Here is a 26,879-nt window from a genome sequence, read left to right as displayed (position 1 = left end):
AAAAAACTGAGGATATACTACCTTTAACTTTTAAATTTAAGAAAATTAAGAAAAACTAGTATATGATAGGAAACCTCACAGCCCTGCTTGCTTTCCTTAGTTCTCCTCAGGCCCCTATTCAACTTTTGCTGCAAGGATAAGAAGGCTGAGTAACAAGACAGTATGAGCTCTATAAAACAGACTGCTTTTCAAGCTCCTAGCAGGCACCGTGCCTTGCACACTGTAGGAGGTTCGTAACGATTTACTTTTCTGAATTGATATCAGTTTTCCCTTTTCCCTCAATTTGCAAGATGATGAAGAACAAAGCACAATCTACTGAAATCTCTCATAGCAAACACCTGAGAAAATACATAGGTAAAGTTAAATCTGATCCTCAGCGCTCACAACTGATGAATGATATAATTCACCAGATTTCTGGAAAAAAAAAAAGTATCAGAATACCAGGAAAACATAATCTTCGAATTTCTTTTTAAAAAGTATATATAGATACACACATATACACACATACACACACGTGTGCATCCCATGAAAATGCAAAGAAACATTATACTCCAATCTGATAGGATCGTTTTAAATGTCTTCAGTTCAGTTCAGTCGCTCAGTCATGTCCGACTCTTTGCGACCCCATGAACCGCAGCACGCCAGGCCTCCCTGTCTATCACCAACTCCCAGAGTCCACCTAAACCCATGCCCATTGAGTCGGTGATGCCATCCAACCATCTCATCCTCTATCATCCCCTTCTCCTACTGCCCTCAATCTTTCCCAGCATCAGAGTCTTTTAAAATGAGTCAGCTCTGCGCATCAGGTGGCCCAAGTATGGGAGTTTCAGCTTCAACATCAGTCCTTCCAATGAACACCCAGGACTGATCTCCTTTAGGATGGACTGGTTGGATCTCCTTGCTGTCCAAGGGACTCTCAAGAGTCTTCTCCAACACAACAGTTCAAGACCATCAATTCTTCAGCGCTCAGCTTTCTTTATATTCCAATCCTCACATACATACATGACTACTGGAAAAACCATAGCCTTGACTAGACGGACCTCTGTTGACAAAGTAATGTTTCTGCTTTTTTAATATGCTGTCTAGGTTGGTCATAACTTTCTTTCCAAGGAGTAAGCGTCTTTTCATTTCATGGTTGCAATCACCATCTGCAGTGATTTTGGAGCCCAAAAAAATAAAGTCTGACACTGTTTCCACTGTTTCCCCATCTGTTTGCCATGAAGTGACGGGACCAGATGCCATGATCTTAGTTTTCTGAATGTTGAGCTTTAAGCCAACTTTTTCACTCTCCTCTTTCACTTTCATCAAGAGGCTCTTTAGTTCTTCTTTGCTTTCTGTTATAAGGGTGGTGTCATCTGCATATCTAAGGGTATTGATATTTCTCCCGGCAATCTTGATTCCAGCTTGTGCTTCTTCCAGCCCAGCGTTTCTCAGGATGTACTTTGCATAGAAGTTAAATAAGCAGGGTGACAATATACAGCCTAGATGTACTGCTTTTCCTATCTGGACCCAGTCTGTTGGTCCATGTCCAGTTCTAACTGTTGCTTCCTGACCTGCATACAGGTTTCTCAAGAGGCAGGTCAGGTAGTCTGGTATTCCCACCTCTTTCAGAATTTTCCACAGTTTATTGTGATCCACATAGTCAAAGGCTTTAGCATAGTCAATAAAGCAGAAATACATGTCTTAAACCTATGTAAATTTTATTTACAAACATTTTCTATTTCCATGGGAAGCTTCCATAAGCCTCTTATCCTTATCCATCAGGGGGCAGACAGAATGAAAATCACAATCACAGAAAACTAACCAAAATGATCACATGGACCACAGCCTTGTCTAACTTGATGAAACTACAAGTCATGCCATGTAGGGCCTCCGAAGATGGATGGGTCATGGTGGAGAGTTCTGTCAAAACGTGTTCCACTGGAGGAGGGAATGGCAAACTCTTTCAGTATTCCTGCCTTGAGAACCCCATGAACAGTATGAAAAGGCAAAAAGATATGACACTGAAAGATGAACTCACCAGGTCGGCAGGTGCCCAATATGCTCCTGGAGAAGAATGGAGAAATAACTTCAAAAAGAATGAGGCAACGGAGCCAAAGCAAAAACAGTGCTCATTTGTGGATGTGACTGGTGATGGAAGTGAAGTCTGATGCTGTAGAGAACAATATTGCATAGGAACTGGAATGTTAGGTCCATGAATCAAGGCAAATTGGAAGTGGTCAAACAGGAGATGGCAAGAGTGAACATTGACATTTTAGGAATCAGTGAACTAAAATGGACTGGAATGGGTGAATTTAATTGAGATGACCATTATAACTACAACTGTGGCCTAAGATCCCTTAGAAGAAAAGCAGTAGCCCTTGTAGTCAAAAAAAGAGTCTGAAACGCAGTACTTGGATGCAATCTCAAAAATGACAGCATTATCTCTGTTCGTTTCCAAGGTAAACCATTCAATATCACAGTAATCCAAGTCTATGCCCCAAATACTAATGCTGAAGAAGCTGAAGTAGAATGAAGACCTACAAGACCTTCTAGAACTAACACCAAAAAAAAGCTGTCCTTTTCATCATAGGGGACTGGAATGCAAAAGTAGGAAGTCAACAGATGCAGGCAAGTTTGCAAAGCCTTAGAGTACAAAATGAAGCAGGGCAAAGGCTAATAGAGTTTTGCCAAGGCAATGCACTGGTCATAGCAAACACCCTCTTCCAACAAAGAGAAGACTCTACACACGGACATCACCAGATGGTCAATACTGAAATCAGACTGATTATATTCTTTGCAGCCAAAGATAGAGAAGCTCTATACAGTCAGCACAAACAAGACCAGGAGCCGATGGTGGCTCAGATCATGAACTCCTTATTGCCAAATTCAGACTTTAACTGAAGAAAGTAGGGAAAACCACTAGACCATTCAGGTATGACCTAAATCAAATCCCTTATGACTATACAGTGGAAGTGAGAAATAGATTCAAGGAATTAGATCTGACAGAGTGTCTGAAGAACTATGGATGGAGGTTCATGACACTGTACAGGAGGCAGTCATAAAGACCATCCCCAAAAAAAGAAATGCAAAAAGGCAAAATAGTTGTCTGAGAAGGTCTTACAAATACCAGAGAAAAGAAGAGAAGCTAAAGGCAAAGGAGAAAAGGAGAGATATACCCATCTGACTGCAGAGTTCCAAAGAATAGCTAGGAGAGATAAGAAAGCCGTCCTCAGTGATCAGTGCAGAAAAATAGAGGAAAACAATGGAATGGGAAAGACTAGAGATCTCTTAAAGAAAATTAGAGATACCAAGGGAACATTTCATGCCAAGATGGGCTCAATAAAGGTCAGAAACGGTATGGACCTAACAGAAGCATAAGATATGAAGAAGAGGTGGCAAGAATACACAGAAGAAGAACTATACAAAAACGATCTTCATGACCCAGATAACCATGATGGTGTGATCACTCACCTAGAGCCACACATCCTAGAGTGTGAAGTCAAGTGAGCCTTAGGAAGCATCACTACGAACAAAGCGAGTGGAGGTGATGGAATTCCAGTTGAGATATTTCAAATCCTAAAAGATGATGCTGTGAAAGTGCTGCACTCAATATGTCAGCAAATTTGGAAATCTCAGCAGTGGCCACAGGACTGGAAAGGTCAGTTTTCATTCCAGTCCCAAAGAAGAGCAATGCCAAAAATGTTCAAACTACTGCACAATTACACTCTTCTCACACGCTAGCAAAGTAATGCTCAAAATTCTTCAAGCCAGGCTTCAACTGTACGTGAACCATGAACTTCCAGATGTTTAAGTTGCATTTAGAAAAGGCAAAAGAACCAGAGATCAAATTGCCAACATCCATTGGATCATCAAATAAGCTACAGAGTTCCAAGAAAACATCTACCTCTGCTTTATTGACTATGTCAAAGCCTTTGACTATGTGGATCACAACAAACTGTGGAAAATTCTTAGAGCTTGGAATACCAGACCACCTTACCTGCCTCCTGAGAAATCTGTATGCAGGTCAGGAAAAAACAGTTAGAACTGGACATGGAACAACAGACTGGTTCCAAATAGGAAAAGGAGTATGCCAAGGCTATATATTGTCACCCTGTATATTTAACTTATATGCAGAGTCCATCAAGAGAAACGCTGGACTGGATGAAGCACAAGCTGGAATCAAGATTGTCGGAAGGAATATCAATAACCTCAGATACGCAGATGACACAACCCTTATGGCAGAAAGAGAAATAAAAAGTCTCTTGATGAAAGAGACAGAGGAGAGTGAAAAAGCTGGCTTAAAACTCAACATTTAAAAAACCAAGATCACAGCATCCGGTCCCATCACTTCATGGCAAACAGATGGGGAAACAATGGAAATAGTGACAGACTTTATTTTTGGGGGGCCCCAAAATCACTGCAGATGGTGACTGCAGCCATGAAATTAAAGGACGCTTGCTCCTTGAAGAAAAGCTATGACCAACCTGCAGCTGCTGCTAAGTCGTGTCAGTTGTGTCCTACTCTGTGCGCCCCACAGACGGCAGCCCACCAGGCTCCGCCGTCCCTGGGATTCTCCAGGCAAGAACACTGCAGTGGGTTGCCATTTCCTTCTCCAATGCATGAAAGTGAAAAGTGAAATTCAAGCCGCTCAGTTGTGTCCAACTCTTACTGACCCCATGGACTGCAGCCTACCAGGCCCCTCCATCCATGGGATTTTCCAGGCAAGAGCACTGGAGTGGGTTGCCACTGCCTTCTCCAATGACCAACCTAAACAGCATATTAAAAAGCAGAGACCTTGCTTTGCCGACAAAGGTCTGTCTAGCCAAAGCTATGGTTTAGCCAGTAGTCATGTATGAATGTGAGATTTGGACCATAAAGAAAGCTGAGCCCTCTTGAGAGTCCCATGAACAGCAAGGAGATCCAACCAGTTAATCCTCAAGGAAAGTAGTCCTGAATAATCATTGGAAGGACTGATGCTGAAGCTGAAACTCCCAATTCTTTGGCAACCTGATGTGAAGAACTGACTCATTTGAAAAGACCCTGATGCTGGGAAAGATTGAGGGCAGGAGGAAAAGGGGATGACAGAGGAAGAGATGGTTGGATGGCATCACCGACTTGATGGACATGAGTTTGAGCAAGCTCCAGGAGTTGATGATGGACAGGGAATCCTGGCATGCTGCAGTTAAGTGGGGTCACAAAGAGTCAGACATGACTGAGCAACTGAACTGAAAAATTTTTTATAAACATTTTCTATTTCTAGGCTCACTTAGAACAAGTAGATATAAATGACCAGTTCACATATGCCTTCTTAACAAGGATTGTGGCTGTAATGAAACAGGCAGCCAAAGAGAGCACCATGCGAAGTCAAAGAGCCAACTTGAGGAATATAACTCTGAAATCAAAAAGTAAAAATATTAGGTAATGACCGCCCCCCACCCCAATAAAACCCACTGAAAAATGTACCAAGTTGTATACTCTGTAGCCCACCAGGTTCCTCTGTCCATGCGATTCTCCAGCAAGTATACTGGAGTGGGTTGCTGTGCCCTCCTTCAGGGGGTCTTTCCGACCCAGGGGTCAAACCCAGGTCTCTTATGTCTACCTGCACTGGCAGGTACATTCTTTACCAGTAGCGGCAACTGGGAACCCCTTTAGTCGCTCAATCATGTTTGACTCTTTGTGACCCATGGACTATGGTCAGCTAGGCTCCTCTGTCTATGGGATATCCCAGGCAAGAATACTGGAGTGGGTTGCCATTTCCTTCTCCAGGGATCTTCCCGACCCAGGGACAGTACCCGTGTCTCCTGCTTGACAGGCAGATTCGTTAGGAAAGGAAAAATGTCCTAAATCTGATAAATGCGTAAGAAAGAATTTATTCTGATTTTCTACTACAAGATTAAGAAATTTTTTAGTTGCAGGCTAGATCTGGACACATCTAAAATGTCAGTGCTTGAAGGGGCCAGTAGAGTTAATTTGACACTGTACTGTAATATTACAGGTTACACAAATTGAAGCTCAGAGACGGGCAGTAACTCACTCAAAGCCACACTTTCTCGGAAGCTAATTTTTTTTTCACATGTACGGTATAAGTACAGAATATAGGAGAAGGTTTACTCAGAAAGTATTCAGATTAACTCAAAGTAATTCAGATTAATCTGGTCCAGTGAAAGCAGCACATCCTAGACAACCACAGGTGCCTAGAAAGATGGAGAGGCAGGTTAATAGTTTCCCAGAGAGTCTAAGCTTCTTTGCACAGAATAGTGAGTTAAGAATTAAGAGTGAATGTTCTCATTATCAGAGAAACGCAAATCAAAACCACAACGAGGTACCATTACACACCAGTCAGGATGGCTGCTATCCAAAAGTCTACAAGCAATAAATGCTGGAGAGGGTGTGGAGAAAAGGGAACCCTCTTACACTGTTGGTGGGAATGCAAACTAGTACAGCCACTGTGGAGAACAGTCTGGAGATTCCTTAAAAAACTGGAAATAGAACTGCCATATGACCCAGCAATACCACTCCTGGGCATACACATTGAGGAAACCAGATCTGAAAGAGACACGTGCACCCCAATGTCATCGCAGCACTGTTTATAATAGCCAGGACATGGAAGCAACCTAGATGCCCATCAGCAGACGAATGGATAAGGAAGCTGTGGTCCATATACACCATGGAATATACTCAGCCATTAAAAAGAATTTCTAATGAGATGGATGAAACTGGAGCCCATTATACAGAGTGAAGTAAGCCAGAAAGATAAAGACCAATACAGTATACTAACACATATATATGGAATTTAAAAAGATGGTAACGATAACCCTATATGCAAAACAGAAAAAGAGACACAGATGTACAGAACAGACTTTTAGACTCTGTGGGAGAAGGCGAGGGTGGGATGTTCTGAGAGAAGAGCATTGAAACAAGTTTACTATCAAGGGTGAAGCAGATCACCAGCCCAGGTTGGATGCATGAGACAAGTGCTCAGGGCTGGTGCACTGGGAAGATCCAGAGGGATGGGATGGGGAGGGAGGTGGGAAGAGGGATCGGGATGGGAAACACATGTAAATCCATGGCTGATTCATGTCAATGTATGGCAGAAACCACTACAATATTGTAAAGTAATTAGCCTCCAACTAATAAAAACAAATGAAAAAAAAAAAGATTGGATGAAAAGTTAAAAAAAATAAATAAACCTTTAAAAAAGAAAGAATTAAGAGTGAATGTTTGTAGGTGTGGGGGGGGGGGGGAAGAGTTCATGGTCAAGTAAATTTTGGAAATGATGGGCTGAACAAAGTCAAACAGACTTCTTTCTGCCTAATCTGCTCAGAGCCTTTAAATATTCATGTTGACTGAGAATCACCAGGAGTAGTGTAGTATGTGCTGGGTTTCACAAATTTATTTGGTCATAAACTTTTTTTTAAGGTCACAATTGTTAGCAACTCCCTAAACAGTATACTAAGGAGTATATATTAAAAAATCTTTGCCTGTTATCTTTAAACCCAGAGATTAGAAAATTGAACATTTTCCAATTTCAATGTTACTATCCCTTTTCTATCAATCAGGGTTACAGCTATTCATAACTCACCAGTGCTCTGCATAATTCAATCAAATCTTACTGGAACAATGGCAGAATACAGAAATTGGATCACTCTTTGTGACCCCATGGACTTTAGCCTACCAGGCTCCTCCCTCCATGGGATTCTCCAGGCAAGAGTACTGGAGTGGGTTGCCATTTCCTTCCCCAGGGGATCTTCCCAACTCAAGGTTCGAACCCGGGTCTCTCACATTCCAGGCAGATGCTTTAACCTCTGAGCCACCAGGGAAGTCTACAATCTAGAAAGTCACTACAAGGTTGAAATGTATTTCAGAGTTCAAATGTAGTTCAGAGTTCAATCCAATTCAACATACATACATTCAGTCTCTACTATACACATGGTTCATAAGTTGATCTTTCCAAATATTAATACCTCCTTTCTTCTCTCTTAAGGATTTCAATTCTAATAAATAAGAGAATTTACCACTGTTTCCCTTCTTGGTCCTGCCACGTATTGAGCTATCAAGCATTTTATTGCCATTTGCGTCTAGGGAAGATGACCCCTAGGAAGGAAAAGTACAACAGAGAACCTACAGAACAAAAATTTTTGCTTTCAGACATATCAATTTTATTTTGAAGTGCTTTCAAACTTAGCAATTTTATTTCAATGTCACCTAAATGTGCATCTGTACACTAGTATCATAACTAAGTAAAACAAAACTTTTTTTGGAATTCATCTATATTCATTTGATCTGAACTGGAAATTTTTCATTTACTAGGAAAGTAGCATTAAAATCACAATGCCTTCTTTGCAGCCAAGTAAGTTAAAAGGTAGAATCCTCAATATATATAAATTCTCATTACCTCATGATAGTCATCAGTTCCTGAAAACACATTTGGCCCTTTGTTGACCCTTCCGCCACGGTCTTTGCGTTTGATTTTTTTCAGCAAACCTCGTCCACGAGCAACATTAAAACTTTTAACCCTCTGCTCAGTACCTACAAAAGTTAAAATGTACTCTAGATATTATAAATAAAACAGCACACCAACCTACTACAGAGAATAGCATATTTTAAATAGTTTACAATGTATAGTGCATTCTTTTTTCCCTCTAGATTCAATGAAAAAAACTAATTTCATCTTTACATTTTACTTTAAGGTACTGCTTCTTATTGTTTTGTTTCTCAAGTGATTTTAGCAACATAAGGAAGGCAAGGTACATGGCTAGAGAATTCAAATCTAGTTTTATCCTTCTCAATTCTCCTTAGAATACACAATTAAGGAGGTGCTCTGTTTTTTAAGAGAATTAAATATTACATTCCTCTCTAACGAAGACAATGAAGTATTAGTGATTAATTTGTAGCAAATTGTTTCTACTGATAATTTTAGATATCACATATACTGCCAAGCAAAATTTATACTTGTCTTTTACTTTTGAAAAACTTGATGTTTAAAAGTATCTAAACAGATACTTAAATTACAAAAATTATATATTAGGGTAGTAAGTTACAATACAATGATTTCTCATTTTACCAAAGTCATATTGAACTACTAAGTTTTGCAATGATCTTAAATCTACAAAACATCCAATAAATGCATGAAAAAAATATTTCACTTCATTAAAAGAAATTAAAAATTAACATACCAATATTCACCTCAAAGAATAACGGTGGTAGGGATTTGGAGAAACTGGCATTTTTGCACACTGGCAGAAGTGTTATAAATTGCTATACCACCATTTTGAATATCAGCTTGGTATGTGGGTCAAAAATCTTCAAATGCACCTATGCCTTTTGACTCAATTCTATATGTCAGCATTTATTATTAGGAAAAAAATGTTTGCCAAGATGAGATATGTATAAATATGCAGGGTTAATCACAGAATTTTTTAAAAATGGGTACAACTTAAATCTCAAATAATTACTAACAAATTTAGCAATTTAATAGATAAATTATGGTGCATCTATTAGAATGTAGGCATTAGAATCTACTCATTAACATAAGAATGACAGAAATACAATTCACAATTAAAGAGAAAAAAAAAAGTTTTAACAGTGTATAGTTTTTTGTTAAAAATAATTCTCAAAACTTCTAGAAGAATGTTTGCCAAAAATATTAATAGTAATTGTCCCTGAGTGTAGAGATTCAAATTGTTTTTATCTTTGATCTTTGCTGTGTTATTGTTTTTTACACATAGAAAAAGTTTTCTGCATTTGACCATATATTACTTTCTTAATTCTGGGGGAAAAAATGAAATTCAGAATGAAATGCAATACTCAATTAACAGAATGAAAAGAAGGAATCTGAAAGGAAAAACCCCAGGTAGGAATGGATGAACAAGGACTCCACATTCTCTTTACTCCCCAAGTGGAATGATCCCGGACACCACTATGCCTGGACTCCAGGAACGAACGTACTAATTACAATAGCACATGCATAGACAAATTCCTTCCTCTTTAGTTCAACAAAGCCTCGGTTCACATTTTTCAAAGGACTTTTGCTAAGGAGTCAAGAAAAAATAAAGCCATAAAAATAACCAAATTTACTCATAATGGATTCTTTTTTTCAATGCTAATTAAAAGTAGTTATGTAGGGTTTGGGTTTCCCTGCTTCACCTCAGCCTCATCTTACTCCAGTTTTCTTGAAGCAGACGTGCTAACTAGACAATTTTTAAGGCTGATTTGACCTTTATGTGACCCATAATTTCTATAGAATCTTGTCCTGGTTACCCTGGGGATGATGTACCTCAATATAACAGATGAATAGGTTATCTTCCAGAAATTTCTTTAGATTTTGTTCTTATTTCTGATTCAGAAAAATGTGTATAGTCCTTGGTTGGGTGGATGAAAACATGTGCATGTATGCACTTCCATTTACCACACCTCTCTGCTTGATTCCCCCCATTCAAACTGTAGTTACTTTATGTTGTTAAGTTAATCTATTATGTTCCCATTGTTCCCATTATGGCTTGCAATTGTAATTCTTTTATTTTTTGTATGGCTATTGATTGTGAAAACTGATAAACATCTTTTACTCTTGTGATTTTGTAATTATTACTCACTTAATACCACTGTATCATGATTGGTCAACAGAAAAATAATATAAGTCCGTATCACCCAAACTAGGATCTAACAGAAAAACCTGTAATCACTTTTAAAATTCCAGATGCATATCAGAGTTATCTTGAAACTTTTTGAAAAATACAAATGCTCAGGTATTGATTTTTTTCTCCAGAGCTCCAGTAAGTTTCTAATGAGCAGTCATGACCCAGAGGGATGGGATGGAGAGGGAGGCAGGAGGGGGGATCGGGATGGGGGACACATGTAAATCCATGGCCGATTCATGTCAATGTATGGCAGAAACCACTACAATATTGTAAAGTAATTAGCCTCCAACTAATAAAAATAAATGGGGAAAAAAATAAATAAATAAATTCTGTTTTGCTACTGAAAAATAAATAAATAAATAAAAACAATGATTTTGAACTGTGGTGTTGGAGAAGACTCTTGAGAGTCCCTTGGACTACAAGGAGATCCAACCAGTCCATCCTAAAGGAAGTCAGTCCTGAATACTCACTGGAAGGACTGATGGTGAAGCTGAAACTCCAATTATTTTGGCCACCTGATGTGAAGAACCAATTCATTGGCAAAGACCCTGATGCTCAGAAAGATTGAAGGCGGAAGGAGAAGGGGACGACAGAAGATGAGATGGTTGAATGGCATCACCCATGCGACAGACATGAGTTTGAGTAGGCTCTGGGAGTTAGTGATGGACAGGGAGGCCTGGCATGCTGCAGTCCTCCTCTTTGGGGTCGCAAAGAGTTGGACACAACTGACTGAACTGGCCTATATGATGATCTTTTATTTTTATCTAGCTTGTTTCACTTTTTCTATTTCATATTCAGTGCTCCCATTTCATTTAGTTTATGTTTTCCAATTTCTTGATCTCTTCTTTTTTATTATTATTTTTTGATGTTCTTTCTCAAGACTTTATCAAGTATAGTAGAAAAGTTTTTGTGTACATATGTATAAACATGTATAATACATATATTTTAGAAAAATTATGAATTTTTACCTAACAAAAAAAATTATTATGACATTTTGATTCCACTTGTTTGGCTTAGTATGAATAGAATGCTAGATTTCTAATTAAAAAATAGATACACAACAACCACAAAGGTTTACTGTAAAAAAAAAAAAAAAAGGTTTACTGTATAGCATAGGGAACTATAATCAGTATTTTGTAATAACCTATGATGAAAAATAATTTCAAAAATAGTATTTGTGTATCTGTATAACTGAATTATCTTGCTGTGTACCTGCAACATTTTAAGTCAACTATACTTCAATAAAATACACATATTTTTAAAAAGTCTATAGTATTGAGTGTATTTAAACAGCAAAAATGATCACTACATTTTAAACTCTAATAAAAGAATAGCTTTCCAGGATTCTGTCTTTATAGGGTCTAAAATATAAAGTAATACAAGGTAATAGTTGAAAAGGATAGGTAATTTTTTTTCAGTATACTGACACCATATAGAAGAGAGGGGAAAAGGCATAACAGGAAAGTTGTTCTACATTTTATACATTTTAAAAATATTAGGAAATCTATTAAATGCAAATTTTAAGATATCACGCAGATTGAAATATCTGTAGATTTTTGTCCTCAAGGTCTACAAAATAAAGAAAAACAAATTCAGGAACCACAGGAATAAACTGACCATAACAAAGGGCTAAGAAATTTAAGTTTTTACTTCATAGCTACCTGCTTATCTTAATAAAGTTTTCATAGTCAAAACCAGACAATTTCAAACTTACCTTGCTGAATTCCTTTCAGTCTTTGTTTTTTCCCTGGTTCTTTAGAAAAAGATGATCCTAAAGAAGTATTCGAGGTTTCTTTAGCTTGCCTGTATTGTTTCAGCTGACTGGCAAAATCTTCCTCTGTTTCCTGACTGTAGCTACCAAAGTTGTCATCACTGTAGGTACTGTACTCATCATATTCTTTACTTCTAAATTTTCTGTTATGTTGACTCTTCTTTGATGCCATGTAGCTTCCTGATATATGTCCATGCTAAGTGAAAATGAATAACCATTGTCAGGATTTTTCAGTTACATATAGGGGAGTTGATAGTAACACAGGACATCTTCCCCCACCCCCGCCCCCAGAAAGCTGGGAGAAAGAAGAGGAAAAGAGTTATTCTGTCTTGTGGTTAGAATTTATCTATGGAACTATTTAAAACAAAGTTTAAAAAGCTAAATGGTACTCTGATTTTATTAAACATTGTAATGTTTAAAACCTTGCTGGTGAGTGTGTCTTGTTCACTTTGTTTTCCATGTCTATGTCTTACATTTCTCATGCTCCATACCTCAATATTTGTATCCACAAGAATACTTTAAAATCCGTATCAACATACACGAATTCCTTCTCCAAAAAACCAAAGAGGTCTTTTTAAAAATAGAAAAAAATAGTAAAATAGCTTGGAGAAAGAGTAAAAAATATACAGCCTCCTTAGGATTGAAAAATTCCCAAATGACATGTTTAAGCATATTATATTTAATAAAAAATAGGGTAAGGTCAAATTTGTAAAAAGAAAATGTTTGTATATGAGATTTAATAGAAAAAAAAAATAGAGATGTCCCTAATAATGAAAAACATCTAATGAATAAATTGCTCATTAGAAACTATTTATTGCGTTTATCCATTATGAATTTTATTGCTTTTTACTAAAGAATGTAAAAATAAAAAATACATTGTAGTCCTAGAAGTTTATTTAGTGATAGTATTCAAGTACTTCTCTAATCACTGAAATATTTTCATTACTTCTATCATATCTTGTCAATCTTTTTATAAGAAAGCAAGAAAAAAATTGCACATAATTACAACTTGAGGATCTAGAAAAAGTCAGACCATGACTCATTTTCAGTTCAGTATATTTTAAATGATATAAAATACTACCCTGGCAGAATACCAACATGAGACTGTGTTTTTAATAAAATACAGAGAAATATTAAGTCCTTTCTAGTAATTATAAAATAGAGAAAAAGTATATAACTGAAGCAACCAAGGAAATCAATTAACATTGATTTTGAATTTTGAAGACATTGTATTAGATTTCCAACATTCTTAAAGCAACATTTTTAAAGTTTATCAACTGTTCTCAGTCTAGCACTTCAGAAATTCAGAAGGGTGATTTAGGATTATAGCCAAAAGGCAGTGTTTCTTACATTTTTTAAAAAGCCACTATTAAAACAAAAAATAATTGCTTTGCTTAAGCTGAAGATTAATTCATTGAATGATATTTACATTTCCTTTTATTAAAAATGTGATTATATTATTCATCAATGATATATTTCAATGCTTAATGACTAAAGATTACTGTTAATGGGCAACTATGAATTTTTCTCTAGAAATTAGATGCTTTCCACAAAAGCTTTTAAGCATTAATATTAATCCAGTTCTCTTGATTTTTCACAGCCTTTACAAAAATAATCTCCATAATTCCTACTTTTTCAAGCAGAATTACCCCTAAACTTTCAATTCATCCCTCCCTTGATTTCCCGACTGCAAACAACCCTACCATCCCTCTAATGATGCAAATCTCCCATCTCAGGGCTGCTTCTGCAGAGACAGACTCTAATGGGCCCGCTGCAGGGCTTGGTGTTTACATCCGGGCACCACCCAAGCTCTCCCGGAAGTGCTAAACGCACTGAGGGGTTAGAGAGCAGCCCCGGGCTCTAGAAGAGAAGCTCCTCGCGCTTCACAGGCTCCTCGTCTGGAATGAACAAAATGTACTCACCAGCAAGGATCTAGCAAGTATTTTTAAAAGCCCTCCTAAAGATAAAAGAAACGAAAAAGACTATAAATTCTACCAAAAGATATAGTTTCTCCAAACACTTTGCTTATTGATTATTAGGCTATATACCTGCCAGAATGTCTGTGGGGGCAGATTTGGTTTCTGTAATACAGGCTATCATTATAAACATGAAATAAGAGTACAGGAGACCCTGAACAAGGATGAGGAAAAAGGAAAACATATTAAGTCCTTCAATTTCATAGTTAGATGCTAATACTACATTCTGTTATTGCCTTTTAGAGTAAACGTTTCATATAGTACCTACTTGTTATCTCATTAAATGAGATTTTTAGGATATACTTTCTAATCTCAGTGAGTCAACCCTAAAGCTTATGTGAAGGAAATGATCCTGAACTTTCTTTTCTAATGCCAGATTAGGTAATTTAATTCAGATCAGCCCTTCTCCTAAAAAAATGCAGAAAGGGTAGACAAAGTATTTTTTTTTCAAACCACTGTAGACATCAGAGAGCTAACAAATTAGTGAAGGATTTCTGGACCATTATTCATGGAATAGATGAAAATCCCCAGAATTGAGCAGTACTTGGAGCTGTTTTTGCTCTGAAAGCACTAGCCCATCATCAAAAATCATCTGACAGGTTCAACAATACTGTGGACTATCCTTTTAACCTTTGGGAACAAAAGGAGAAGTCCAGATTCTGGAAAAAGTGGAAACCTTCGTAATCTCCAGCTGCAAAAACTCAGAAAGTCTGGGGTTTTTAAGGTATATGCACACTGACCTGAATACTCCTCAGTACTCCTGAGAGCACCAGGATCTTTCCGGCATAAAGTAATATTTATACTGAAGTCTTGCTCATACAATGCAATATACTTAAGGAAGATATAAAGTATATCATGTTTTAATTTTTTATCTGTTTAAAATACACCAAATAACGTCTGCACTTGAAAAGGTAGATGGCACAAAATTCATATATTGAAGCCCTAACCCTCAATACCTCAACATGTGACAGTGTTTGGAGAAAGGGACTTCATTTTTCTTTTTCTTTTTCTGGGGGGGGAAAGGGACTTTAAAGTGGTGATTAACTTGCAGTGAAGATGTTAGGCTGAGTCCTGATCCAACTTGATTGCTCTCTGTCTAAGAGGAAACATGAACACACAGAGGAACCAAGGGCCCACGTGCACAGAGGGATGACCACTCGAGGACAAAGCAGCCAGTAGGTCTACAAGCCTGCAAGCCTACAAGCCAAGGAGGAAAGCCAAACAGATCCTTCCTTTGCGGCCCTCAGAGAAAACCAACCCTGCCAGCACCTCAATCTTGGACTCAGATCTAGCCTCCGGACTGTGAGAAAAGTAAATTTCTGCTGTTTAAGCCACCAGTCTGTGGTATGTTGTTATGGCAGCCCTAGCAAACAAATACAAGATGTATTCTATATGTTCAAAGATTTGAAATTGTAGCAGATTTTATAGAATATTTTTATAGAATATTTTTTTAAATATCAGAAAGCAAAGAATGAAATTGAAAGCTTAATTTTTCTCTTTAAAAGGCAGTAATTCAAAAAATATCATTTCACAGCTATTAAGAAGGCTCTTGGGCTTTCCAGGCGGCTCAGTGGTAAAGAATCCACCCGCAATGCAGGAGATGCGGATTCAGTCCGTGAGTTGAGAAGGACCCTTGGAGGAGGAAATGGCAATCTGCTCCAATATTCCTGCCAGAAAAATCCCATGGACAGAGAAGCCTGGTGGGCTGTAGTTCATGGGGTTGCAAAGGATCAGACACAACTTAGCAACTGCACACATACGCACAAGAAGGCTCTTATCCAAAACAAAACAAACAACAAAAAAACAGAAAATAACAAGTTTGACAAGGGTGTGGAGCAATTAGAAAAGTCTCAAGTATTTGTTGGTGGAAATGTAACAAGGTGCAGCCTTTGTGGAAACAATTGGTAGTTCCTCAGGAAGTTAAAAGCAGAAATAACATATCATCAAGCAATTTCACTCCTAGGTCTACACCCCCAAAGACTTGACAGCAGAGTCTCAAAGAGATGCCTATATACCCACATTCATAGCAGCATTGTTAACAATAGGCAAAAGGTGGAAGCAATCCAAGTAACTATCAATAGAGGAATAAATTAACAAAATGTGGTATATATCTATAATGGAATATTATCCAGCTTTGAAAAGGAAGGAAATTCTGATACATACTATTGCAACATAGATGGACCTTGAAAAAATTACACTAAGTAAAAAAAGTCAGACACAAAAGGACAGTGTATGAAGTGCCCAGAGAGACAAATTCACAGAGACAGAAAGAGTAGTGGTTACCAGGAGTGGGGGAGGCAGCAATGAGACATTATTGTTTGGCAGACACTGCTTCTTTTTAGGATGACAAAAATGTTCTGGAAACAGATAGATGTGATCGTTGCAAAACACGGTAAATACACTTAATGCCACTGAGTAACTGTCTATTTTAAAATGGTGAAAATAGTGAGTTTTTCCAAAGAAGATATATGAGTGGTCAACAGACACATGAAAAGATGCTCAATAGCACTATCATTAATCATCAGGGAAATGCAAATCAAAACCACAAGGATATATCACCTCACACCTGGCAGACTGGCCATCATCAATAAGATAAGAAATAACAGGTATTGGTGAAAATGTGGAGGAAAGGAAACACTTGTACACTGCTGGCGGGAATGTAAATTGGTGCAGCCACTACAGAAAACAGTACGAAGGTTTCTCAAAATATTAAAAAATAGAACTATCATATGAAAAAAAAAAAAAGAACTATCATATGATCCAGCATTCCACTTCTGGATATTTTACCAGAGAAAATAAAAACATTAATTTGAAAAGATATATGCACCCCTATATTCACTGCTGCATTATTTACAGTGGCCAAGATATGGAAACGACCTAAGTGTTCATTAATGGATGAATGGATAAAGATATGTAGTACATATACAATGGAATATTACTCGACCATAAAAAAGAATGAAACCTTGCCATGTGCAACAATATGGATGGACCTAGAGGGCACCATGTTAAGTGAAATAAGTCAAAGTCTGATAACCAGACTTGTCATGGTATAATTTTGTAATGTACAGAAATAATGAATGCTATTATTATAATACATTGTGTACCTGGAACTAACATAGTGTTGTAGGTCAATTCTACTTCAATTTTTAGAGAAAGAAAAATAGTTAAAACTGTAAATTTTTATGCTATGCATATTTTATGACAATAAAAATAAAGAAATACCTGAGAAAATGGAATGTCATAATCTCTGTAGAAACCAGATCTTTTTCTGTGGGCAGTTTCTGTATGTTCGACCTCTGAATCAAGGCTATAGTCTGAACTATCATCACTGGATGGAGAATTATGCTAAAAGAAGGAAAAACCAAAACTGTTACATTTACAAAAGGAAGAAAATTTAACTAGTAACTGAATAAGCTTGTTTCAACCAGAGGGGCCAATCAATAGATGATATTATCCTAGTAGGTTCTAAAGTATTAACTGAAAAATTCTTGCTCCAAAGACCACCTCCACCCCAGCTTCTCTAAAATTTTCTGAAGAAAAGTACACACTCCTCTTCTCTCAGAGATTTTATGGCAGCATTTTCTCCATCATCCCTTTGGCCCAAGGACTTCAAACAGAAAATACTGTACCTCTACATGCTCTAAAGGGATCTTAAATTTAAGTTAATCTTAAAGGAAATAAAATTGGTTCCTCATCCCCAAAAAGGTCCTAGAACATGAATTGAGTATGAATTATTATTTTTTTACCTAAAATGGCTTTAGAGTTCTTAATCTATTGTATAAGTACCCTAAATCTAAAAGATACCAAAACATTCCAAATTATAAATATAAAATAAATCCAATCCACAAAATTGAACAAAGATGAAATGCAAACCACAAGTAATTGACAGTGATTGACAAATATCTTGAATAAGTTTTTTCAAGCATGAATGCAATTTCATTCATTCAAATCACCAAATCTCCTCCATCTAGTCAAAATAATTACCTTCCCAGGGTGAGCATCCTCTTTAAAAATATTTTATAAAGTTCTCATCAACAAAGACACTGGCTCTGTATTTTGTCATCCTTGAATTTCCTGCATCAAGGTCTAGAACAAACTCAGTAAAAATGTGCCAAACTAAATTGAGCTCTTGATACTTTGACAGAAGGATCTGTTTTCCTCTATTCCGTTCTTAAATGCTCACTTAAGATGACTAACTGTTTTCCTCTACATTGTTCTCAAATGTTCTTGGGTTTAGTTTTGTGGTGCTGTTCTGTTTCTGTTGATTGGATAGGTGATATGAAGATCTTTTTATAATTATGTTATAAAACACTTCAAGCTTAACTATCTAATCTTTTTGGGTAAGATTTGAAATAAATATTATTGATTTAAAAGCCAAATTTGCTGTGTTACTAGCAGAAGTCAGCTCTGGCTCAAAAGAACACTTTTCATTTGAAGAACACTAAGACGACTCGCCTAAGAAAAAGTTCAAACAAGGGCCTTGCTTCAGGAAGAGTCATCAGAAAAGAGAAGACTCTGCTGAAAGAAGAAGATTCTTCAGGCTATCCCCCCAAAATGAGTCTAGAATACAGATTTAAGAAGTCATTAGGCAGGCTATTATAAAAAGAAAAAGAAAACATACCATGTGGCTCATATATAATAATAGGTAAGAATAATTATTAACCTGAAATTAGCAACTGGACTACATTAAAAATAGCTAGAAATAGAAGAGAGTAATTAAAATTATTACATTTTTAAGTGAAAAGGATAGTATACTTTTTATTTCAGAATTTTTGTGTTTCTTTTTTTGAGGTATTGTTTAGTATCTGTTTAGTGTTTGAAAGTGTTCCTTTAATTTTGTTATTTTACTTATAATACACTGGTGGATTATTTCTTTCAATCCATTTGGTTACTAAGTACTAAAGTTCAAGTCTAAATGATTATGTTTTCTGTGGAACTCACAACATGACACCACATCGTGGTGAGTAAAGAGGGCAAAAGACAGACAGTCGAGAACTAATTAACAGGACGGCCACTTAGTGAACCCTTCAAATATTCAGTGACACAAAGAATTTAGAGACCTCAGTGACTTCCCTGAACATGGCAGCCTTTTCACACCTTTTTGCTTTTGTATTCTTTGTGTCTCTTCGGTCAAACAACTAATTCCTACCTGTCCTTCAAAATCTACCACAAATGAGGAAAACAGTTTTCTGTTTCACTGTCTATTTTTCCATGTACCAGTATCACACTGCTTTAATGACAGAGGCGTTAATGTGCTTTAATATGTTAGGGTCACGCCACATATTCCTCCTTTGGGGGTTTTCCTATCTATTCTTGGATGGTAGTTTGAAAGGTAAAGTCCACAAGTTACTCCTGTCCTCAAGAGATAAAGATTAATGCTTCTCCCCTTGAGTGAGGCCTAAACTTAGAAGCTTGTTTCTAGTCAACAGAACTTATCCAAAGTGCTTAGGTTAAGAAGACTGTAGCTGTCACTTGCTTTCTCACTGTTGGCTCACTTGCTCTGGAGGAAATGAGCCAAACCATGAGGACGCTGCTGTGACATGTAAAGAGGTTCACATGGTGAGAAGCTGAGGCTGCCAAGAGCCTCATGACTGAACTTGGAAGAGATGACTGCAACCTCACAAGCAGTGCAGAGCCAGAATCACCAAGTTAAGACATACCCACGTTTCTGACCCACAGAAACAGAGAGGCAAACTTTCATTGTTTTAAGCTTCTAAGTTTGGAGTAGTCTGTGCAGCAATAGTTAGCTAATACTGATTCTGGAAATGTGGTGCTGCCAGTACAAACATCTAAAAGGCAGCACTGGTTTTGGAATCAGGCAAGGAATAAACAGATACTGGAATGACATTAAGGAAGCACTAGTCAAAGCCTCAGTTCAGTTCAGTTCAGTTCAGTTGCTCAGTCATGTCCCGACTCTTTGCGACCCCATGAATCGCAGCACGCCAGGCCTCCCTGTCCATCACCAACTCCCGAAGTTTACTCAAATTCATGTCCATCGAGTCGGTGATGCCATCCAGCCATCTCATCCTCTGTCGTTCCCTTCTCCTCCTGCCCCCAATCCCTCCCAACATCAGGGTCTTTTCCAATGAGTGAACTCTTCACATGAGGTGGCCGAAGTATTGGAGTTTCAGCCTCAGCATCAGTCCTTCCAATGAACATCCAGGACTGATCTCCTTTAGGATGGACTGGTTGGCTCTCCTTGCAGTCCAAGGGACTCTCAAGAGTCTTCTCCAACTGGACATGAACCAACAGACTGGTTCCAAATCGGAAAAGAAGTACGTCAAGGCTGTATATTGTCACCCTGCTTATTTAACCTATATGCAGGGTACATCATGAGAAACGCTGGGCTGGAAGAAGCACAAGCTGGAATCAAGATTGCCGGGAGAAATACCAGTAACCTCAGATATGCAGATGACACCACCCTTATGGCCAAAAATGAAGAGGAACTAAAAAGCCTCTTGATGAAAGTCCTTAAGAGGAGAGTGAAAAAGTTGGCTTAAAGCTCAACATTCAGAAAACTAAGATCATGGCATCTAGTCCCATTACCTCATGGGAAATAGACAGGGAAACAGTGGAAACAGTGTCAGACTTTATTTTTTTGGGCTCCAAAATCACTGCAGATGGTGATTGTAGCCATGAAATTAAAAGACGCTTACTCCTTGGAAGGAAAGTTATGACCAACCTAGATAGCATATTAAAAAGCAGAGACATTACTTTGCCAACAAAGGTCCGTCTAGTCAAGGCTATTGTTTTTCCAGTGGTCATGTATGGATGTGAGAGTGAAAGCCTAGATCACCCTTAATGATCATTAGTAAAATTTTGAACTTTGGGGTAACTTAAAGGAAAGAGAGGGATATCTTATTAAAAGTGGAGGGGTTTCCCTGGTGGCAGAGGGGTTTGATCCCTGGTCTGGAAGACTCCATATGCTATAGGGCAACTAAACCGGAGTGCTACAAGTACTAAGCCTGTGCTCTAGAGCCTGGGGGCCATGACCACTGAGAGCACGCACTCTGGAGCCTGTGCTCCACAAGAGAAGCCACTGCAATGAGGAGCCTGTGTACTGCAGCCCCAGCCACCACTTGCCAGAACTACAGAAAGCCCATGCAGCCAAGGACCCAGCACAGTCAAAAGTAAATAAAGGGGTGGCAAAAGGGAGATCTTCCTTCTATAGTGGCAGAAATCTAGCAACATTGTTACATTCAGTAAAATGGAAAGTAGAAAATAAGCTAATGAACTAGTTAAGATTTTCAAGCAAAATGTTGAAAGTACCTCTTTATGAGGGAAGATGGACAACTTAAAGGAAGAACTGTTAAAAAGGAACCAGAGCATGATGGTTTTAAAAGTTCTTAGCCTCAAAATATCTAACTTTGTTTTTGCATCTCCTTCTTCTTGACTAGTTTGGCCAATAATTTATATATTTTGCTGATCTTTTTGTGTAAAACTGACTTTACATTTTAATTTGTTAAATTCTCCTTTAAGTTCTTCCTTTTTGTTTCTCTCTTTGCTGTTTTCTAGATTTTAATACCATAATAATTTTTCTTCTGATAATTTTTTAGCTATCCTTCATATGTCAAAGTTTTATAATTATATTCCTGAAATTCTGCAGTTTTAATCTGTGTTCAAAGGCATTTCTGGTTTCTGACTTTGTTATTTATGTCTTACTTTATTGCATTGTGGTTTGAGATTGCTCTTTGTATTATTTCTACTCTACTGAATTAACTGGAGTTTGTTGCCTATGACATGGCCTGTTTTTTTTTTCCCCATGTTCTGTTTTTATGAGTATTCCAAGTATACTTGAGAGGAAGATATATTCTCAGGATTCAGAGCTTAATATATATTTATAATATTTCTTTAATATCCTTATCATCTCTTCATCCATTTGATTGATATCTTTGGGATAAGAGAGGTTACTAGTGCATCTCCTGTTATTACTATTCCTATTTCTTCTCATAGTTCCTATAGTTCCTACTTTATGAAAATTGATGTTTAAGGGAATATAAAATATTAACAACATAGCTTCATTGTGAATTATAATCCTTAACATTATAAAATGCCCTTCTTTGTTTCTTTCAATGCCTTTTTAAAAAAAATTTGTTTTTAGTTGGAGAATAAGTGCTTTACAATATCGTGTTGGCTTCTGCCATACAACGTGAATCAACCATTAAGTATACATGAGTCTCCTCCCTCTTGAATCCCCTACCCTACCCACCTCAACATGGCACTCTGTTCAATGCCTTTTTGACTTAAATTTGACTCTTCTTTTGCCACACCCCTACAGCAGGCAGGATCTTAGTTTTCAGACCAGGGATCAAACCCATGCTCCCTGTATTGGAAGCATGGAGTCTTAACCACTGGACCACCAGGGAAGTTCCTTGACTTTTTCATATATCAACACTGTGACTTCTGCCTTCTCTTTCTTTGCACTTGCCTGGTATTTCTTTACCCATTTTTAAAAATCTTTCTCTTTTACATAGCTAAGAGTTAGATTTTGCATTGTTGGGAAATATATCTTGTGGTACTTGGAAGAATATATTTTTGTTTCAATTACTTCTTTCAGACTGCCTTTTTCCAATAACTTGAGTCCCTATCCCTTCTTTGCATATTATTTGTTTACTAGAAGAACTAATGTGGAAATTAGGCAGTATCCTCTTCTTCTCTTTCCTCTCTTTCATTCTCAGGATAATAATTTGAAGTATATTTTAAAACTCTCAGTTAATAACTATAAAGCTACCAATAAAGTTATCTTGCTTACCATATATTCTTCTGCTTTTCCTGACACCTTCTATAGCCATAATGTTTCAATACATAATATTCTGCCCTGCTTATGTTCATTATTTATTTTTAGTTTTATAGACAAATATGTAGTGTATATAGATCACTCTTGCTTTATCACTCAGTCATTCTTGATATCTGAACTTGTTCTCTAGTAGATTTTATGCGAAGGTTTATGACACTATTTCCTGATTTCTATTATATACAGTTTTTCTGAGGACATTATATTTGAAATTTGGTATGTACCTGGATATAAAATGCTTGGCTCATATTTTATTCAAATATGTTACTCCATGATCTTCTGGCACAAAATAGTGACATCAAAAATTTTTTTATAAATCTGATTTTCCTTTCTTAATAAGTAACTTGGTCTTTGCCTAAATGATCAAAGGATCCCCCTGCAAATTCTACTGATGCTATCTGATCATAGTTTGTATTATTTTCGTAATTTTTAAAAATCATTTTGAAATATTAGGTTAAGTTTTTCATGCTTTGGGGGCACTCTTTCTTTTCTGGAAGAATGTTATTCTCTCCATTTTCCTTTTTTTTTTTTTAATAATAGTAACTTATATGGAATGTGATCATAGTCCAATCTTGTTGCTCAGGTATCAAAGGAAGAACGGACCAGGAAAACTGTCCCAGCTTCACTCTCATGTTGTTAGCATGAAGCATGAAAAAAATACGGCTGCATATGTTCTGAGATAAGCCGCCCCTGCTCTCTAACCCATTTGTCTTTCCTTAGCCCTATTCTCATCCTCTCAAGCTAGATACTACTCCCAGCAGCTATCTCTTCAGGGTGGGACTCTGTTCTAGAAGAAATTTAGTTGATCAGCATTATGAGTTCATCAGACCCAGACCATTCCAGCACCGTCCAATTTTACCTGGTCACCTCATACTCACACGTGAACTGGAAACTAATACAGTCCCCTCTCAGTTTCCACTGATGTTTCTCAGTTTGGCCAACAGGCTCTCCACATTCACTGGGGACTCTCTGAGATGAGTACCTGTTGGTAATCTGTTTTCTGGAAGGTTCTTTACCTTTTCTCTGCTTCATTTCACACAGCTGCTGATCCTACTCTAGTCTTGGTCTGTGGTTTGGCCTTATCCTTTTGTATTTTTGAGGTCTGTGGAGGTAACTTATTACTTCATTTTCCAGTAGATGTTGCCAATGCATTTTTGGTTTTGCCATCCTAACTGCTCTGTTTTTATGGGGGAAATTCAGGGAGTTTGGAAAAATCACCCCACCACTACTGCCAACTTCAGGTCTCTGTCAGTATAAGGTCTCCCTGCTCAGCCCTGACCCACACCATGCTGTGTCCAGCACTCAGCTCTTCTCTGGGTAGCATTTGGCTTTCATGCCTCTCCCCTTCTCGTTTCAGTGTAAGCTCTGTAACAGCAGAGACTGTTTCACTCATTACTGTAACCCCCAGCATACAGCACGAAGATTTCCACAGCAAGCATGTAGTAATACTTATGAATGAATAAATAAATGAATGGGTAAACAAGGCCGGTGCTGACAATCTACATCTGTGGAGAATGAAATTTTCTTTCCTTAAGCTTTCAGTATTCTTGCACACAATCTTCTATCAATTTAAAAGGTTTATTCTAATTTGTATTAAAACTACCTTATTTTTAAATCTTTAAGATATTTCATATAATCTTTATATTCAGAAAATCTATTAAGCACATAAATCAAAAGATCTAATTCATATATTTTATAAGAAAATAGGCAATGATTTATACTTTCTAATTTTTAGTGTAGTGTTTTACATTTCATAAAAATTTACCAAAGAAACAAAAAATAGATTCTAACTAACCTTATGCTTCTCACGTTTTCTCCTTTTGGACTTTTTCTTCTCTTTTTCTTTCTTGTGTTTTTTCCTTGATTTTCGGTAGGCTTTCTCATTTTTCTGCTTTTCATCCTCTTTTGCTTCCTGTTCCTGTGTTTCTTCAAATCCTGCATCATCTATTTCACCATCTTCTAATTCACCATCTTCTCTGTAAAAGGCAATGAAAATGTCAATTTTCAAATGTTAACTCTAAAGGGAATATTATAGAAACATTTCCAAATGAAAGGAAAAGTGAGTCAAGATTTTAACTTATACTCAGTAAGATCAGGGATTGGCCAATTTTCTATAAACGGTTAGAGAGCAAATATTTCAAATCTGCAGGCCACATATAGTTTCTGTTGCAAATCCTCCTTTTTTTAAAAACACCCTTCAAGAATGTAAGCAGCAATTTCAGCAGCTATAGTTTGCCAAACTTTGATTTAAATTAAAAGCATTGACTCTCACCAAACAAATGAATGATTGCATAATGCAACACTGTCCAAAAGTAACACTGCAATAATTATTATGTTGGTGCAAAAGCAATTGTGGTTTTGCATTGTTGAAATTTGCCATTTGATATTGGAATACATTCTTAAGTAAATGTGGCTATGTTATACATAATTTTAATGTGCATTTCTCACTTTATGATTCTTTGCTAATGACTTATTGCTGCTTATATTTATTTCAGACTACGGAAATGACGTTAGACAAAAAGCAAATTTGAGTGATTTTCTTCTTTTAGTTCAAAATGGGTCATAAAGCAGCAGAGAAAAGTCGCAACATCAACAATGCATTTGGACCATGAACTGCTAATGAACGGACATGAAGTGATGGTTCAAGAAGTTTTGCAACGACGAGACCCTCAAAGATGAAGAGCATGGCCATTGGAAGTTGACTATGACCAACTGAGAGCAACCATCGAAGCTGATTCTCTTAAAACTAATCAAGAAGTTGCCGAAGAACTCAACATAGACCATTGTATGGTCATTTGGTATTTGAAGTAAGTTGGAAAAGTGAAAAAGTTTGATAAGTGGGTGACTCAAATAAAAAAAAATTATCGTTTTGAAGTATCATCTTCTCTTATTGTATGCAACAACAAACCATTTAAGTGTATTTTATTTGTGTGTGTGTGTGTGTGTAATAAAGTTTTATTAAAGTATAAAGGAGATAGAGAAAGCTTCTGACATAGGCATCAGAAGGGGGCAAAAGAGTACCCCCTTTGCTAGTGTTAGCAATGGAGTTATATACTCTCCAATGAATTCAAAGAATGTCTGGAGGTTGCAAAGACCTCACCAGACCCACTCCCATAATTTACATTTTAAGATAACAGAGTTGGCTAGAAGGTTTAATTCAAAGATTGTCCTCAGGCAGGATACATCCTTGTAAAGACCAGACCTACTCCTTACAATCGGCAACCAGTTTCATGGCTGGACCGAGAAGAAACTCCAAAGCATTTCCCAAAGCCAAACTTGCACCAAAAAAAAATGTGGTGGTCACTGTTTGGTGGTCCACTACAGCTTTCTGAATCAGGGCAAAACCATCATATCTGAGAAGTATGCTCAGCAAATCGATGAGATGCACTGAAAACTGCAACACCTGCAGACGGCCTTGGTCAACAGAATGGGCCCAATTCTTCTCAGTGACAATGCCCAAACTGACTGCATGTCACACAACCAGCACTCCTAAAGTTAAATGAATTGGGCTGTAAAGTTATGCCTCATCTGCCATATTCACCTGACCTCTCACCAACTGACCACCACTTCTTCAAGCACCTAGACAACTTTTTGCAGGGAAAATACCCACAACCAGCAGGATGCACAAAGTGCTTTCTAAGAGTTCATCAAATGCTGAAGCATGGATTTCTATGCTAAAGGAATAAACAAACTCATTTCTCATTGGCAAAAACATGTTG

At 37.3% G+C, this 26,879-nt stretch overlaps 1 protein-coding gene across 2 annotated transcripts in view; it reads right to left on the bottom strand.

Moving 5' to 3' along the window:
• ZC3H6 (zinc finger CCCH-type containing 6) overlaps positions 1 to 26,879 on the bottom strand; it is a 65,867-nt gene that overhangs the window by 12,675 nt on the left and 26,313 nt on the right. The window contains exons 2-5 of one of the 2 annotated variants that reach the window (XM_065929854.1): positions 24,956 to 25,136; positions 17,589 to 17,711; positions 12,334 to 12,586; positions 8,378 to 8,511 (exon numbers count right to left, since the gene is read on the bottom strand). In XM_065929854.1, the coding sequence (XP_065785926.1) occupies positions 8,378 to 8,511; positions 12,334 to 12,586; positions 17,589 to 17,711; positions 24,956 to 25,136 (691 nt within the window). The remainder of the gene's footprint in view (positions 1 to 8,377; positions 8,512 to 12,333; positions 12,587 to 17,588; positions 17,712 to 24,955; positions 25,137 to 26,879) is intronic. The other variant, XM_065929855.1, reaches the window with a different exon arrangement.

The sequence above is a fragment of the Muntiacus reevesi genome, chromosome 3 (assembly GCF_963930625.1).
Source record: "Muntiacus reevesi chromosome 3, mMunRee1.1, whole genome shotgun sequence".
NCBI classification, from domain to species: domain Eukaryota; kingdom Metazoa; phylum Chordata; class Mammalia; order Artiodactyla; family Cervidae; genus Muntiacus; species Muntiacus reevesi.
This window is presented reverse-complemented; position numbering and strand designations above follow the sequence as displayed.